Source organism: Rana temporaria, chromosome 1 (genome assembly GCF_905171775.1).
Source record: "Rana temporaria chromosome 1, aRanTem1.1, whole genome shotgun sequence".
NCBI lineage: Eukaryota > Metazoa > Chordata > Amphibia > Anura > Ranidae > Rana > Rana temporaria.
Window position 1 is genome coordinate 48,660,877 of NC_053489.1, and position 14,943 is coordinate 48,675,819.

The 14,943-nt window shown below is 45.1% G+C and overlaps 1 protein-coding gene across 1 annotated transcript in view; it reads right to left on the reverse strand.

The window, feature by feature from the left end:
* LOC120927109 (phospholipid-transporting ATPase IC-like) overlaps positions 1–14,943 on the reverse strand; it is a 163,881-nt gene that overhangs the window by 93,246 nt on the left and 55,692 nt on the right. Inside the window, exon 4 of the mRNA XM_040337549.1 lies at positions 3,107–3,220. Within this exon, the coding sequence (XP_040193483.1) occupies positions 3,107–3,220 (114 nt within the window). The remainder of the gene's footprint in view (positions 1–3,106; positions 3,221–14,943) is intronic.

Sequence of the window (14,943 nt, forward strand, 5' to 3'; positions counted from 1 at the left end):
TCTTGCTTAATGTCTCCATATAGGAAAGCAGTTTTAACGTCTAGGTGTTTCAGTTTCATGCTTTTCTCAGCTACAACGCTAAGAAGCGCTCTTCCAGAATATTGGTTCAAGTATGCTGTGTGTATTGACAGTATATGACAGATTGCGGGGTCGTAGCCCCTTTGTAGTCTGAGTGGATATTCTGACTTCAGGCAGTTCAGCAGGATCTGGTGGTGAACTTGGTTTAGGCACTGTGAGTTCCACCTCTTGTTCTGACTCCTGCACAGGTTCTCTTTGGTCAACCATTTCTTCTGGTTTGCTTGGCATATTTTCTTCACAGCTTTCAGGAATATTTGTTTCTGGTGATCCACTCTCATTAAAATAAACACTATGGCTTATTGACACTTTGTCAGTCTTTGGGTTTAGAATTCTGTAACCTTTAGTTTGCTCACTGAAGCCTACTAGAATTCCCTCTATGGCTCTGTTCTCCAGCTTGGATCTCTTTTCACTTGGTATATACAGTGCCGGCCCAAGACATTGCGCTGCCTGGGACCAAGAATGAAATGCTGCACCCCCCCCAAAAAAAATCACGCCAACCAAAAGGCCCCCACATTCATTATTTAATATCATGATAACTAAAGGGGACCCGTCATGGCTCTATACATGTATAAAGGAGTATAAAGAGGACCTGTCATTGCTCTATACATGTATAGGAGTATAAAGAGGACCTGTCATGGCTCTATACATGTATATAGAGGACCTGTCATTACTCTTTACATGTAAAGGAATATCAAGAGGACCTGTCATGGTTCTATAAATGTATATAGGACTATAAAGAGTACTTGACATGGCTCTATACATGTATAAAGAGTACCTGTCATGGCTCTATACATGTATAAAGAAGTATAAAGAGGACCTGTCATGGCTCTATACATGTATATAGAGGACCTGTCGAGACTCTGTACATGTAAAGGAATATAAAGAGTACCTGCCATGGCTCTATAAATGTATATAGGAGTATAAAGAGGACCTGTCATGGCTCTATACATGTATAAAGGAGTATAATGAGGGCCTGTCATGGCTCTATACATGCATATAGGTGTATAAAAGGACCTGCCATGGCTCTATACATGTATCCAGGAGTATAAAGGGACCTGTGAATTTCCGGCGGCCACAGTGTCTTTTGCGCAAACAAATCAATGTACGCTAATTGTGTTTTTTTTTGGTACCAAAAATATGTAGAAGAATACATATTGGCCTAAACTGAAGAAAATTGTTTATTTTTCTAAATTTTGGGGATATTTATTATAGCAAAAAGTAAAAAAATATATATATTTATAGCACAAAAAATAAAAACCGCAGAGGTGATCAAATATCACCAAAAGAAAGCTCTATTTGTGGGGAAAAAAAGGACATTCATTTTATTTGGGTAGCGGAGCTGGCGGAACGGGCTGGCAGGCATCAGTATGCTGCCCCCCCTAAAAGTGCTGCCTGGTACCCATGGTACCACCCGGTCCCATCATAGGGCCGGCCCTGGGTATATAGGCATATGCTTTACAACCAAACACTCTGCTGTGCCCTATGCCAGGCTTTGATCCATGCCACATTTCGAATAGAGTACTTTAATGGCTCTTAAGGGTAGTCTGTTCTGTAGGTAGGTTGCAGTCATGACTGTTTCTCCCCAGTACTTGCGAGGTTGGTTGGCAATCCGACAATATGCACCTGGCCATTTCTATAAGAGTGCTATTTTTCCTTTTTGCTACACTGTTTTGTTGAGGAGTGTATGGTGTGGTTGTCTGGTGTACTATTCCTTGTTTCTTCAGGTACAGTATGAAGCCACTTCTTTGCTTATGTATTCTCCCCCATTGTCAGTGCATATTATTCCTGGTTTCCATTGGAATTTGTTGTGAGACTGTCAATGAACACTTGAAGTTTCTCTAATGCTTTATTCTTGTTTTTCATCAGATAAGTAGTTGTGTACTTGGAATAATCCTCAATGAAAGTCAGTAGATATCTGTTCCCACCTGATGTGGGAGTTTTCATAGGACCACATATCTCACTGTGTATTAGCTGTGTGGAGGTGCCTGTGGAAGAAAGTCTCATCGCTAGTCATGTGGCTTGTCGCACCTCAGTCTATGCACCAGTCCCGTGGCTTGCCGCTTTGTCACTTTAAAGGTGCCACTCCATTTTGTGTCTTTAACTTTCTTTGTGACTGCTTTGACTCTCTCTTTTGTGAAAAGCTCTATCTTTCTCTGTTCGGATTTCCAGATAGAACAGTCCTTTTTGAAGAGACTGATCCTTTTACAATGAAAGCAGGTTCTGCTTTGTGCCTTTGTACATCTTGAGAGCTTTGTCATCATGGCGCTTATTTTCTTTCCTTCTGTCATATGCATCAATGAATTTGCCTTTGACATATTCCAGTATCAGCTCCTGCTCAGGTCTGGTTTCTAAAGCATTAATAAGAGCAGTATATGTCTCTGGAAGGCTGCAGAGGAGCAGGGCAGCCATATGGTTATCTTGAATGTCCTCTCCAATGGCGCGTAGCTACTCTATAATCTCTAGCATAGCTTTCACGTGGTCACACATTTGCTGGCCTTCTTCTAGTCTCATCTTATATAAGTTTCTTAGTAGAAAAAGATTACTGTTGATGCGTGAACGCTCATGCAGTTTTTGTAATGAAATCCACATACTGTACCTAGAGATTAACAAATAATTAGGACAGGGGTTCTTAACCGGAGGTATCCACACTCCTTTGGGGTATAGGAACCACATTTTGGGTGTATTACCCTGGATTCCAGAATAATTCGGTAAAATGAAACAAGATTATCTAAAATTATTAAATTTGAAATCAAAGTGGAGAAATTTATTTTCTGTGTCAGATAACATACAAGTAACATTGTCAGCTGTTCAGCTGCTCTGTTCCTAGCTATCCATATACAAAGTACAAACAAGCTATTGACAACTTTTGAAGTCATAGAAGGTAGTATAGGACACATTAAGCAATTTATTGGTGGTTTGTAATCACTAAAAAAAAAATTAGGAACTCCTGAAAATCTAAAAAATTCTAGTCTGTGCCTTTAGGTCAGTATTATTTGACAACTACAGTAGAAAAAAATGCTTCCATTACCTGTAGGATAAGCAGGAACAGAAAATAGACATTGGCGATCCTCTTGAATTGCTCATAAAGGTTTAGTGGTAGAAAGGTAAAAAAATTATATTTGGATGTCTTGATTGCATTGTTCTGTGCACATTGGAGGAAAAGAAAATAAGTGCTATGAATAATTGTTTTATGATTAAGACAAGGTCACTAACATGTTTCTAAATGTTAATCCATTGTGAGCCTTAATCATGAAGATCAAAATAGTGTAACGCTGCACAGTAATTAGAATAACTTATATAAAAAATGATTGAGACAAAAGTATGCTTGCATTGTATAGCCAACATTTAGGAACACTTGGGCATAATAACACCTATATGAGCTTATAGATAGAGTGTAGAACACTGTATGGCCCAACCTGCATATAGATAGAGAGTGTGGAAAATGGTATGACCCCACCTGTATATGGATAGAGTATTACCTTTGTGGCTATAACAGCCTCTTTTGTTCTGGGAAGAGTTTGGGGTGTTTTATGGAAATCTGTGCCCATTTAATCAAAAGAGCATTTGTGGGGTCAGGTACTGATGTTGGATGACAAGACCTGGCTCCCATTTGGCATTCCAGTTCACCCCAAACGTGTTGTTTAGGGTTGAGATAATGGTCCGGATTCAGATACCTGAGCGTATCTGTCCGGCCGGCGTAACGTATCCTAGATACGTTACGCTGCTGTAACTTTGGGCACAAGTTCCGTATTCAGAAAGAACTTGCGCCCTAAGTTAAGGCGGCGTAACGTATGTGGGCCGGCGTAAGCCCGCCTAATTCAAATGGGGATGTTGGGGGCGTTTTTTATCTAAATATGGCTTGACACCGCGTATTTTACTTTTTTTTTAACGGCGCATGCGCCGTTCGTGAAAACATCCCAGTGCGCATGCTCGAAAATCCGCTGCAAAACGTCATTGCTTTCGACGTGAACGTAAATTACGTCCAGCCGTATTCACGAACGACTTACGCAAACGACATAAAAATGTAAAAACTTGGCGCGGGAACGACGGCCATACTTAACATAAGGTTTTCCCCACATACCCCTCATATAGCAGGGGTAACTTTACGCCGGAAAAAGCCGAACGCAAACAACGTAAAAAAAAAGCGTCGGGCGGTCGTTTGTTTCTGAATCGACGTAAATAGTAATTTGCATATTCCTTGCGTAAACAAACGGAAGCGCCACCTAGCAGCCAGCCTGATAATGCAGCCTAAGATACGATGGTGTAAGACACTTATGCAGCGTACACACCATCACTTTATGTGATGGAAAAAAACGACATTTTCTGTGAAGTAAAAAACAACGTTTTTTAAACTTCAATTTTCAAAAACGACGTCGCCTACACACCATCGTTTTTCTCACAATGCTCTAGCAAAGCGAGGTTACGTTCACCACTTTTTTCCATTGAAGCTCGCTTCATAACTAGCTTCTGGGCATGCGCGGGTTTTTTTTCATCACATAAAGTGATGGTGTGTACGCGGCATTACACCAGATGGATCTTAGGGAAATCTATGCGTAACTGATTCTCTGAATCAGGCGCATAGATACGACCGAGCGCACTCAGAGATACGACGGCGTATCAGGAGATACGCCGTCGTATCTCTTTCTGAATCTGGCCCCAGGTCTTTATGCAGGCCAATCAAGTTCCTTCACACCAAACTCATCAAACCATGCTTTTATGGAAATAAACATTCTGGTTGCACTTTGCTATTTCCCAATACAGTTTATCCTTCTCAATAAACTTTATTAGGTAGTAACATGGCTTGTAATGCTTGGCCACTCCCCGCCGTAGGGCAATACCAACTTTGAGGGACATTGCTAAGTTTCAATGATTTATCTCTTTATGGTGATGGCTTTGTGGACAGCATAATCATAATAGAAAAGAAAAGGACCTTGCCCAGGAAAAAGCCTTTTTCAAGAATGGGTCGAAAGTGCATACTTGTCAAACAATTCTTATGCTGGAGAGGATGTGGTTCCACAGGCATGCTGATGTACATTATGTGGTATTGTAAACACCTCTGTCGTTTCTGGAGGAGAATTTTCCAACTCATAGCAGAAATTGAAAAAAATTCTAACATCACCATCACCAGCCTTAGCAATATTAAACCCATATGGTTATAACCTACAGGTGATACTTGAAAAGAATATTGTGCAAAAGTTCATTTATTTCACTAATGCAACTTAAAATGTGAAACTAATATATGAGAGAGACTCATTACATGCAAAGCAAGATAGTTCAAGCCGCGATTTGTCATAATTGTGATGATTATGGCTTACAGCTCATGCACCATGGGATAAACTCTTTGGGCCAGATTCTCGTAGGTGCGCGCATCTTTGTGCGGGCGTAACGTAACCTATTTACGTTATGCCTCAGGACTTTCTCCGTAAGTTGCGGCGGTGTATCGTAAATCGGCCGGCGTAAGCCCGCCTAATTCAAATGTGGGACAGGGGGCGTGTTTTATGTTAATCTTCTGTGACCCAACGTGATTGACGTTTTTCACGAACGGCGCATGCGCTGTCTGTGGAAATCTCCCAGTGTGCTATGCTCCTAATACGCTGCAAGGACGTATTGGTTTTGACGTGGACGTAAATTACGTCCAGCCCCATTCACGGACGAGTTACGCAAACAACGCAAAATTTTCAAATTTCGTCGCGGGAACGACGGCCATACTTAACATTGGTACGCCGCACTTACTCCACCATATAGCAGGGGTAACTATACGCCAGGAAAAGCCTAACATAAATGGCGTAAATGTACTGCGTCGGCCAGGCGTACGTTAGTGAATTCGCGTATCTAGCTGATTCACATATTTAGACGTGTAAATCAGCGTACACGCCCCTAGCGGTCAGCGTAAAAATGCAGTTACGATCCGACAGCGTAAGAGACTTACGCCTGTCGGATCTAAGGGAAATCTATGCGTAACTGATTCTAAGAATCAGGCGCATAGATACGACGGCGCGACTCGCAAATGTATGGTTGTACCCCTTTATACAACAAAATGAATAAAAATAGAATGAGAAAAAAATAACTGATTGTTAGTTTGAGAATGATTTATCCCCTGTTCACATTGGAGCGAATTGTCATGCAAATTGACAGGTCAAATCGCATGACAAGTCGCATCCTATTGTCGACTTTCTGGTGCCACATCGATTTGAAAAAGTAGTACATGCCCTAGTTTTGCCGTTTTCAGGTGCGACTTGAATAGACATCTGTGCATGAAGCTGCACAAAGTCACATCTGAAGTCACACTGACATTCGGCTTTGAAATTGTGCGATTTCAGATAAAGTCACACACTTTTAAAGTCGTATTCAATGTGAATGGGGGCTAAATCAGATACTGTCAGGACTAAATTGTTCACGAAAAAGTCAGCCAGTCTATCGGGTTGAGATCTGGACTTTATGGACCTTGCTTTTTTGCACTGGTGCGCAGTCATATTGGAACAGGAAGGGGCTGTCCCCAAACTGTTCCCACAAAGTTGGGAGCATGAAATTGTCCAAAATGTCTTGGTATGCTGACGCCTTAAGAGTTCCCTTCACTGGAACTAAGGGGCCAATCCCAACCCCTGAAAAACAACCTCACACCATAATCACCCCTCCACCAAATGATGTGGACCAGTGCACAAAGCAAGGTCTATAAAGACATGGGTGAGTGAGTTTGGGGTGGAGGAACTTGACTGGCCTGCACATAGTTCTGACCTCAACCCGATAGAACACCCATGGGATGAATTAGAACAGAGACTGCAAGCCAGGCCTTCTTGTCCACATCAGTGCCTGACCTCACAAATGCGCTTCTGGAAGAATGGTCAAACATTCCCATAGACACACTCCTAAACCTTGTGGACGGCCTTTCAAGAAGAGCTAAAGCTGTTATAGCTGCAAAGGGAGGGCCAACTCAAACACAATCAGATTTTCGGACGACCGAACGTCCGTTTTTTGTAGCATGCTAGTCTCACATCAAAAGTGAAGAGGTTACTCACATGACTGGATATTTTTGTACGACAGAATACAACGTGAGAAGTGACGTAATGTGTTGAATAGTTTTGTATGTATGCTTTTGTTTCTTATGAAAACCATACTAATGAAACGAAAATCGGACGTTGAGTTCACATCCGTCAAAAATGTTATAGTCTGCACATTTGTCTGACGAAAACGCAAAATCGGCAGTCCAAAGCACCGTACTATCGATCCAAAAATCGGCACACAGCTTGTCGTACAAATTTTTCCATCCGATTTTCGTATCGTGTGTACGGCCCTTTAGACTGGGGTGCCATTTTCACGTGTTTGACAAATATAGTGTACATCATTTTCTCTTTATATTCATTAAGAGATTGTTGAATGTGGGTATATTATTTTAGGCTGGATTCACACCTATGCATTTTTAGTACTTTTTGCAGATTTGCACTACAGGGGGTCCACGACTTACGAACAACTCCTACTTACGAACGGGACGCTGCGGGGACTATCTACCGTTCTGCGCATGCGCAGCCAGACGTGACCTCGGAAAATGACGGAAATGTTTGTAATTGCCGTTCTGCGCATGCACGGCCTTTCAACGGAACATCGGAAAATGACGGAAATGTTCGTAATTGCCGTTCTGTGCATGCACGGCCCGACTTACAAACATTTCCGACTTAAGAACAAAGCGAAAGTCCCTTACGCCTTCGTAAGTCGGGGACCCCCTGTACAGTCTATTTATCATGGTTTCCTATGGAACACGTTCTGGCAAAATGCAAAAAGCACTTAAAATGCATAGGTGTGAATCCAGCCTTATTATCTGATATACCGTATTTATCGGCGTATACCGCGCACTTTTTTCCCCTTAAAATCAGGGGGAAATCGTGGGTGCGCGATATACGCCGATACCCCGCCGATCCCCGCTGTCTCCGACATCTCCGACATTGTCCGAGCCGAGCCGAGTGTACTGCGCACTCGGCTAGGCTAGGCTCGGCCACGCTCGGCTCCGCCCACAGCCACGCGAGAGGAGCCGAGTGAAGCCGAGTGCGCAGGAAATCTGGCTCTGCACAGCGCACCAAATTCGAACACACAACGCTGCAACCCCTCGACGGACCCCGCCGCAGACGGACACCCACAAGGCTCGACGGACCCTGCGCAAGGCTGCAGACGGACGCCGGACAAGGCCGCTGGGCAAGACAGAAGACGGACCCCGCGCAAGGCTGGACGGACCAGCGCAAGGCCGCAGACGGACGCCGGACAAGGCCGGGCAAGACATCCAAAATGTAAGTTTTTCCCTAAACTTCCCTCCTCAGCTTGGGGTGCACGCTATACGCTGGCGCGCGGTATGCCGATAAATAAGGTATATTATTTTTCCACATGATTTGATGATTCATATGAATATTGAGGTATTTTTTAATATATTTTGATAGTTTTTTGTTTGTTTGTTTTTTTGCATCTTTCACATTATTAACACATGATCTGATGATTTGTGCATATGTTGAGTTATTTTGCATTCTTACACATACTGGAGTGCTTCACTACTTTCTTCTTTACACTGTATGTGTTTTTGTGCCTGTTTATGACCTCTCCTCGTCATTTAGTATATAACTTCCGCTGCCGTTGAAATTGCCTTTAGTATTGAATCTAGAGCATGTGTTTGCACATCACCATTGTTAAGTCATGTTGTCAATTACTATATGGCATGAACTGACAATTATATTGCCGCTATAATATGCTTCTGTTCTCTTGTGAACATTACACACAAATGTCCACAGCTGGATCTAAGATACGATCTTGCACACACAAGTGGAATTTGTGGACTTCCATCCAGTATGCCTGTTTAGGCTGGATTCATACCAATGCATTTTTAGGGCCAGATCCACAAAGGGGATACGCAGGCGTATCTACTGATACGCCGTCGTATCCCTGTTTCTATCTATGCAGCTGATTCACAGAATCAGTTATGCATAGATATTCCTAAGATCCGGCAGGTGTAATACTTTTACACTGTCGGATCTTAGGATGCAGTACCGCGGCCGCCGCTGGGGGCATTTCTCGTCGAAATTCCGCGTCGGGTATGCAAATTAGCACTTACTAGTTTGCCGTCGCAAAATTAGGGCTGCTTTTACAAAGTGTAAACTTAGTACACCATGTAAAAGTAGACGCTTCTTTCCCGCTAAGCTGTCAAATTTTTTTAAATTTTTTTTTCCCGCCGCAACTCTTTTTTTTTCTTTTACACCCGTCGCGATTCTCAAAACTTGGCGCAACGTAAATCCGCGCAAAGCACGTCGGGAAAATCGCGTCGGGAGCATGCGCAGTACGTCAGGCGCAGGAGCGCTCCTAATTTAAATGGGACTCGCCCCATTAGATTGGGCACGCCTTGCGCCGGACAGATTTAAGTTACACAGCTGCAAATTTCTAGGTAAGTGCTTTGTGGATCGGGCACTAACTTGGACAATTTGTGGCAGTGTAACTTAAATGGGAAAAGTTAAGTTAGGCCCGCTATTTGTAGATCTGGCCCTTAGTGCTTTTTGCATTTTGCAGATTTACACTACAGAACGTGATCCATAGGAAACCATGTTATATGGACTGTAGTGCAAATCTGCAAAATGCAAAAAAAACACTGAAACTGCATAGGTGTGAATCCAGCCTAAGACCTGATTTACACTTGTGTAGGTTGCAGTTTTACATATTTCAGGTGCATTTTGCATTTTTTCAGTACACATCTTTAAACCATTGAAGTCTATGGAACCAAAAACCAGGAAAAAAAACCTGGCCCTTTCCAAAAAATGCACAGCTGTGAACTAAATCCATAGGAAACCATGTTAAATGGACTGTAGTGTGTTTCTACAAAACTGAAAACGCACTGAACAAATGCATAGGTGTGAACTAGAGGTCGACCGATATATCGGTTGGCCGATATATCGGCCGATATTTGGCGTTTTTAAATTAATCGGCATCGGCCGATTTGTGCTTTAAAAAAGCCGATTTAAACTTCAGCACCGCGACTTGCAAAAAGCTTCTGTAATAGAAGTCAATGCAAGTTGCCTGAAGCTTCCCGTAGAAGACCTTCTCTCTCTCCTGGGCAGACTGCCAAGTTTTGAGAAAAGATATACAATGTTGCTACTTATCAATGAACTGAACTATGTGTAGGAGAGTTCTCAGTTTAACCATTTAAAGGCTAAATCTTTTTTGACACTTGATGCTTACAAGCAGGCCCGGACTGGGACAAAAAATAGGCCCGGGCATTTTAGACTGAGCAGCCCGGGGGGGGGGGGGCACAATGATGGAATGCCCGCACAGAGAGAGAGAGACTGCTCCACATTTGTGGCACAGAGAGAGAAATCACTCCACATTGCTGGAACAGAGAGAAATCGTTGGACATTTCCCATTGTTGTACTGAAGTCAGTTGATAGATCGGAGTCTGTATAACCAGTCTGCACATTGATAGATTGAAATTTCTGCTGAACTGGCAGATTTTCAATCTATTTATGATGGCCTAAGTCCACCAGTCTCTGAGTTTAATAATATCCTCAAATCTTCTGAAAGGGGTTCTTAACTTAGGTTTAGAAATTCACTTTGAACTCCACCTTATTTCCAGAACTCTCATTATGTATTAGATGTGCAAAGAATAAGGTGAGAGAACATCTAATACCTATAAAGAGTAATGAAAATAAGGTGGAGTACAAAGTGAAATATCTGGAGGGACTGGCTGAGGTTAAAACAGGCAGGGAGGAAATTGGGCATCACCTCCTTACTGTCTGTCAAATGCCTCTGAAAAGTGACATGAGAATTGATAACTTTTCAGTGGAGTATCTGTGAGTGCAAGCCTTTTGGCTCACACTGGTGCTCAACATTTTTTGGGGGGGAAGCAATCAAACTGAACAAAAACATCAAATACAGCCACTGTGCCCCATTATATGCAGCCACTGTGCCCATCAAATGCAGCCACTGTGCCCCATCAAATGCAGCCACTGTGCCCCATTATATGCAGCCACTGTGCCCCATCAAATGCAGCCACTGTGCCCCATCAAATGCAGCCACTGTGCCCCATTATATGCAGCCACTGTGCCCCATTAAATGCAGCCACTGTGCCCATCAAATGCAGCCACTTTGTCCCATCAAATTCAGCTGTTGTGCCCCATCAAATGCAGCCACTGTGCCCCATCAAATGCAGCCACTGTGCCCCATCAAATGCAGCCACTGTGCCCCATCAAATGCAGCCACTTTGTCCGATCAAATGCAGCCACTTTGTCCCATCAAATGCAGCCACTTTGTCCCATCAAATGCAGCCACTTTGTCCCATCAAATGCAGCCACTGTGCCCCATCAAATGCAGCCACTGTGCCCCATCAAATGCAGCCATGAATCTATCCATTTTACATATGGGGGTGGCATAATGGAGGGGGAAGTGCCCGTGTGCCCTTAATGGACAGGCCGCCACTGTGGCGGTTTCCCATAGCCCCAGTCCCTCAGACTTCTAATTAGAAATTGTGCGTTTTTGCTGCATTTTTTGGAATTGCACCACAGATGCGGCATGCAGGACTTTTTGTGCACTTTCAGGACATGCAGCAAAAATGTACAACCTAATAGAAGTCTATGGGACTGGAGGGTAACATGCCAGAACACCAGCACTGCAGCTAAACTGCAGCTTGCCAGTGTGAACCCACATCATAACATCTAGGAGGGCAAGAAACTGTCACAGGCTGCTGTAATATAACACTTAATATGCAGAGAGGGGGACATGGCCAGTGGACAATCCACAACTTGTGGCAGGTGACGTGGCCAGGTGATTTGGCAAGTGGATAATCCACTTGTGGCAGGTGACGTGACAAGTGGACAATCCACAACTTGTGGCAGGTGTCGTGGTCAGGTGACGTGGCAAGTGGACAATCCACAACTTGTGGCAGGTGACATGGTCAGTTGACGTGGCAGATGACGTGGCAAGTGGACAATCCACAACTTGAGGCAGGTGACGTGGCAAGTGGACAATCCACAACTTGTGGCAGGTGACGTGGCCAGTTGATGTGGCAGGTGACGTGGCCAGTGGACATTCCACAACTTGTGGCAGGTGACATGGCCAGGTAATGTGGCAAGTGTACAATCCACAACTTGTGGTAGGTGACGTGGCCAGGTGACATGGCAAGTGGACAATCCACAACTTGTGGCAGGTGACGTGGCCAGTGGACAATCCACAACTTGTGGCAGGTGGCGTGGCCAGGTGACATGGCAGATGACGTGGCAAGTGGACAATACACAACTTGAGGCAGGTGACGTGGCAAGTGGACAATCCACAACTTGTGGCAGGTGACGTGGCCAGTTGATGTGGCAGGTGACGTGGCCAGTGGACATTCCACAACTTGTGGCAGGTGACGTGGCCAGGTGATGTGGCAGGTGACGTGGCCAGGTGACGTGGCAGGTGACGTGGCCAGGTGACATGGCAAGTGGACAATCCACAACTTGTGGCAGGTGACGTGGCCAGGTGATTTGGCAAGTGGATAATCCACAACTTGTGGCAGGTGTCGTGGTCAGGTGACGTGGCAAGTGGACAATCCACAACTTGTGGCAGGTGACATGGTCAGTTGACGTGGCAGATGACGTGGCAAGTGGACAATCCACAACTTGAGGCAGGTGACGTGGCAAGTGGACAATCCACAACTTGTGGCAGGTGACGTGGCCAGTTGACGTGGCAGGTGACGTGGCCAGTGGACATTCCACAACTTGTGGCAGGTGACATGGCCAGGTAATGTGGCAGGTGACGTGGCCAGGTGACATGGCAAGTGGACAATCCACAACTTGTGGCAGGTGACGTGGCCAGGTGACGTGGCCAGTGGACAATCCACAACTTGTGGCAGGTGGCGTGGCCAGGTGACATGGCAGATGATGTGGCAAGTGGACAATACACAACTTGAGGCAGGTGACGTGGCAAGTGGACAATCCACAACTTGTGGCAGGTGACGTGGCCAGTTGACGTGGCAGGTGACGTGGCCAGTGGACATTCCACAACTTGTGGCAGGTGACGTGGCCAGGTGATGTGGCAGGTGACGTGGCCAGGTGACGTGGCAGGTGACGTGGCCAGGTGACATGGCAAGTGGACAATCCACAACTCGTGGCAGGTGACGTGGCCAGGTGACGTGGCCAGTGGACAATCCACAACTTGTGGCAGGTGGCGTGGCCAGGTGACATGGCAGATGACGTGGCAAGTGGACAATACACAACTTGAGGCAGGTGACGTGGCAAGTGTACAATCCACAACTTGTGGCAGGTGACGTGGCCAGTTGACGTGGCAGGTGACGTGGCCAATGGACATTCCACAACTTGTGGCAGGTGACGTGGCCAGGTGATGTGGCAGGTGATGTGGCCAGGTGACGTGGCAGGTGACGTGGCCAGGTGACATGGCAAGTGGACAACCCACAACTTGTGGCAGGTGGCGTGGCCAGGTGACATGGCAGATGACATGGCAAGTGGACAATACACAACTTGAAGCAGGTGACGTGGCAAGTGGAAAATCCACAACTTGTGGTAGGTGACGTGGCCAGGTGATGTGGCAGGTGACGTGGCCAGGTCACGTGGCCAGTGGACAATCCACAACTTGTGGCAATTGACGTGGCCAGTTGACGTGGCAGGTGACGTGGCCAGTGGACAATCCACAACTTGTGGCAGGTGACGTGGCCAGGTGATTTGGCAAGTGCATAATCCACTTGTGGCAGGTGACGTGGCAAGTGGACAATCCACAACTTGTGGCAGGTGTCGTGGTCAGGTGACGTGGCAAGTGGACAATCCACAACTTGTGGCAGGTGACGTGGCCAGTTGACGTGGCAGGTGACGTGGCCAGTGGACAATCCACAACTTGTGGCAGGTGATGTGGCCAGGTGACGTGGCAGGTGACGTGGCCAGGTGACATGGCAAGTGGACAATCCACAACTTGTGGCAGGTGACGTGGCCAGGTGACATGGCAGGTGACGTGGCCAGTGGACAATCCACAACTTGTGGCAGGTGGCGCACTCGGCCAGCTCAGTGGCCTTTTTTCAGGACATTAGAGCAGCCCAGGGGGCAAATGCATTCTTGCAACCCAGCCCGGACTGCCCCAAGGGCCTTGGTACACCTCTGGGTAGAAGTGACATGTGGGCCGCCAAGGGCCATTCGCGGGCCGGTACCGGCCCGCGGGCTGCCGCGGCCCACCGGGCATATGCCCAGTATGCCCTATGGCCAGTCCGGGCCTGCTTACAAGTAAAAATCCTGTATTTTCTGCTAGAAAATTACTTGGAACCCCCAAACATTATATATATTTTTTTAGCAGAGACCCTAGGAAATAAAATAGCGATTGCTGCAATATTTAATGTTACACGGTATTTGCGCAGCGGTCTTTCAAACACATTTTTTGGGGAAAAAAATATACTTCAAAAAAAAAAAAAAAAAAACAGTAAAGTTAGCCCATATTTTTTTTTTCATCCAAAAGTTTATTACCTGTTTTTGTGTAAAATGTAAAATATAATATATATATATATATATATATATATATATATATATATATATATATATATATATAAAATGTATTACACAAAAACAGGTAATGAAAACTTTTGGACGAAAAAATAAAAATATGGGCTAACTTTACTGTTTAGCCCAAAAGCGCCTGAAAAATCGGCTTAATATATCGGCCCAAAAAAATCGGCATCATAAATCGGCTATCGGCCGCCGCGATTTCTAAATATCGGCATCGGCATCGGCCAGAGAAAAAACCATATCGGTCGACCTCTAGTGTGAACCTGGTCTCAGTGAAGCCTGTCTTTGGAATTCTGATGCCGCGTACACACGATTGGAATTTCCGATGGAATTTTCCGTCGGAATTCCGATGAAGCTGACTTCCATC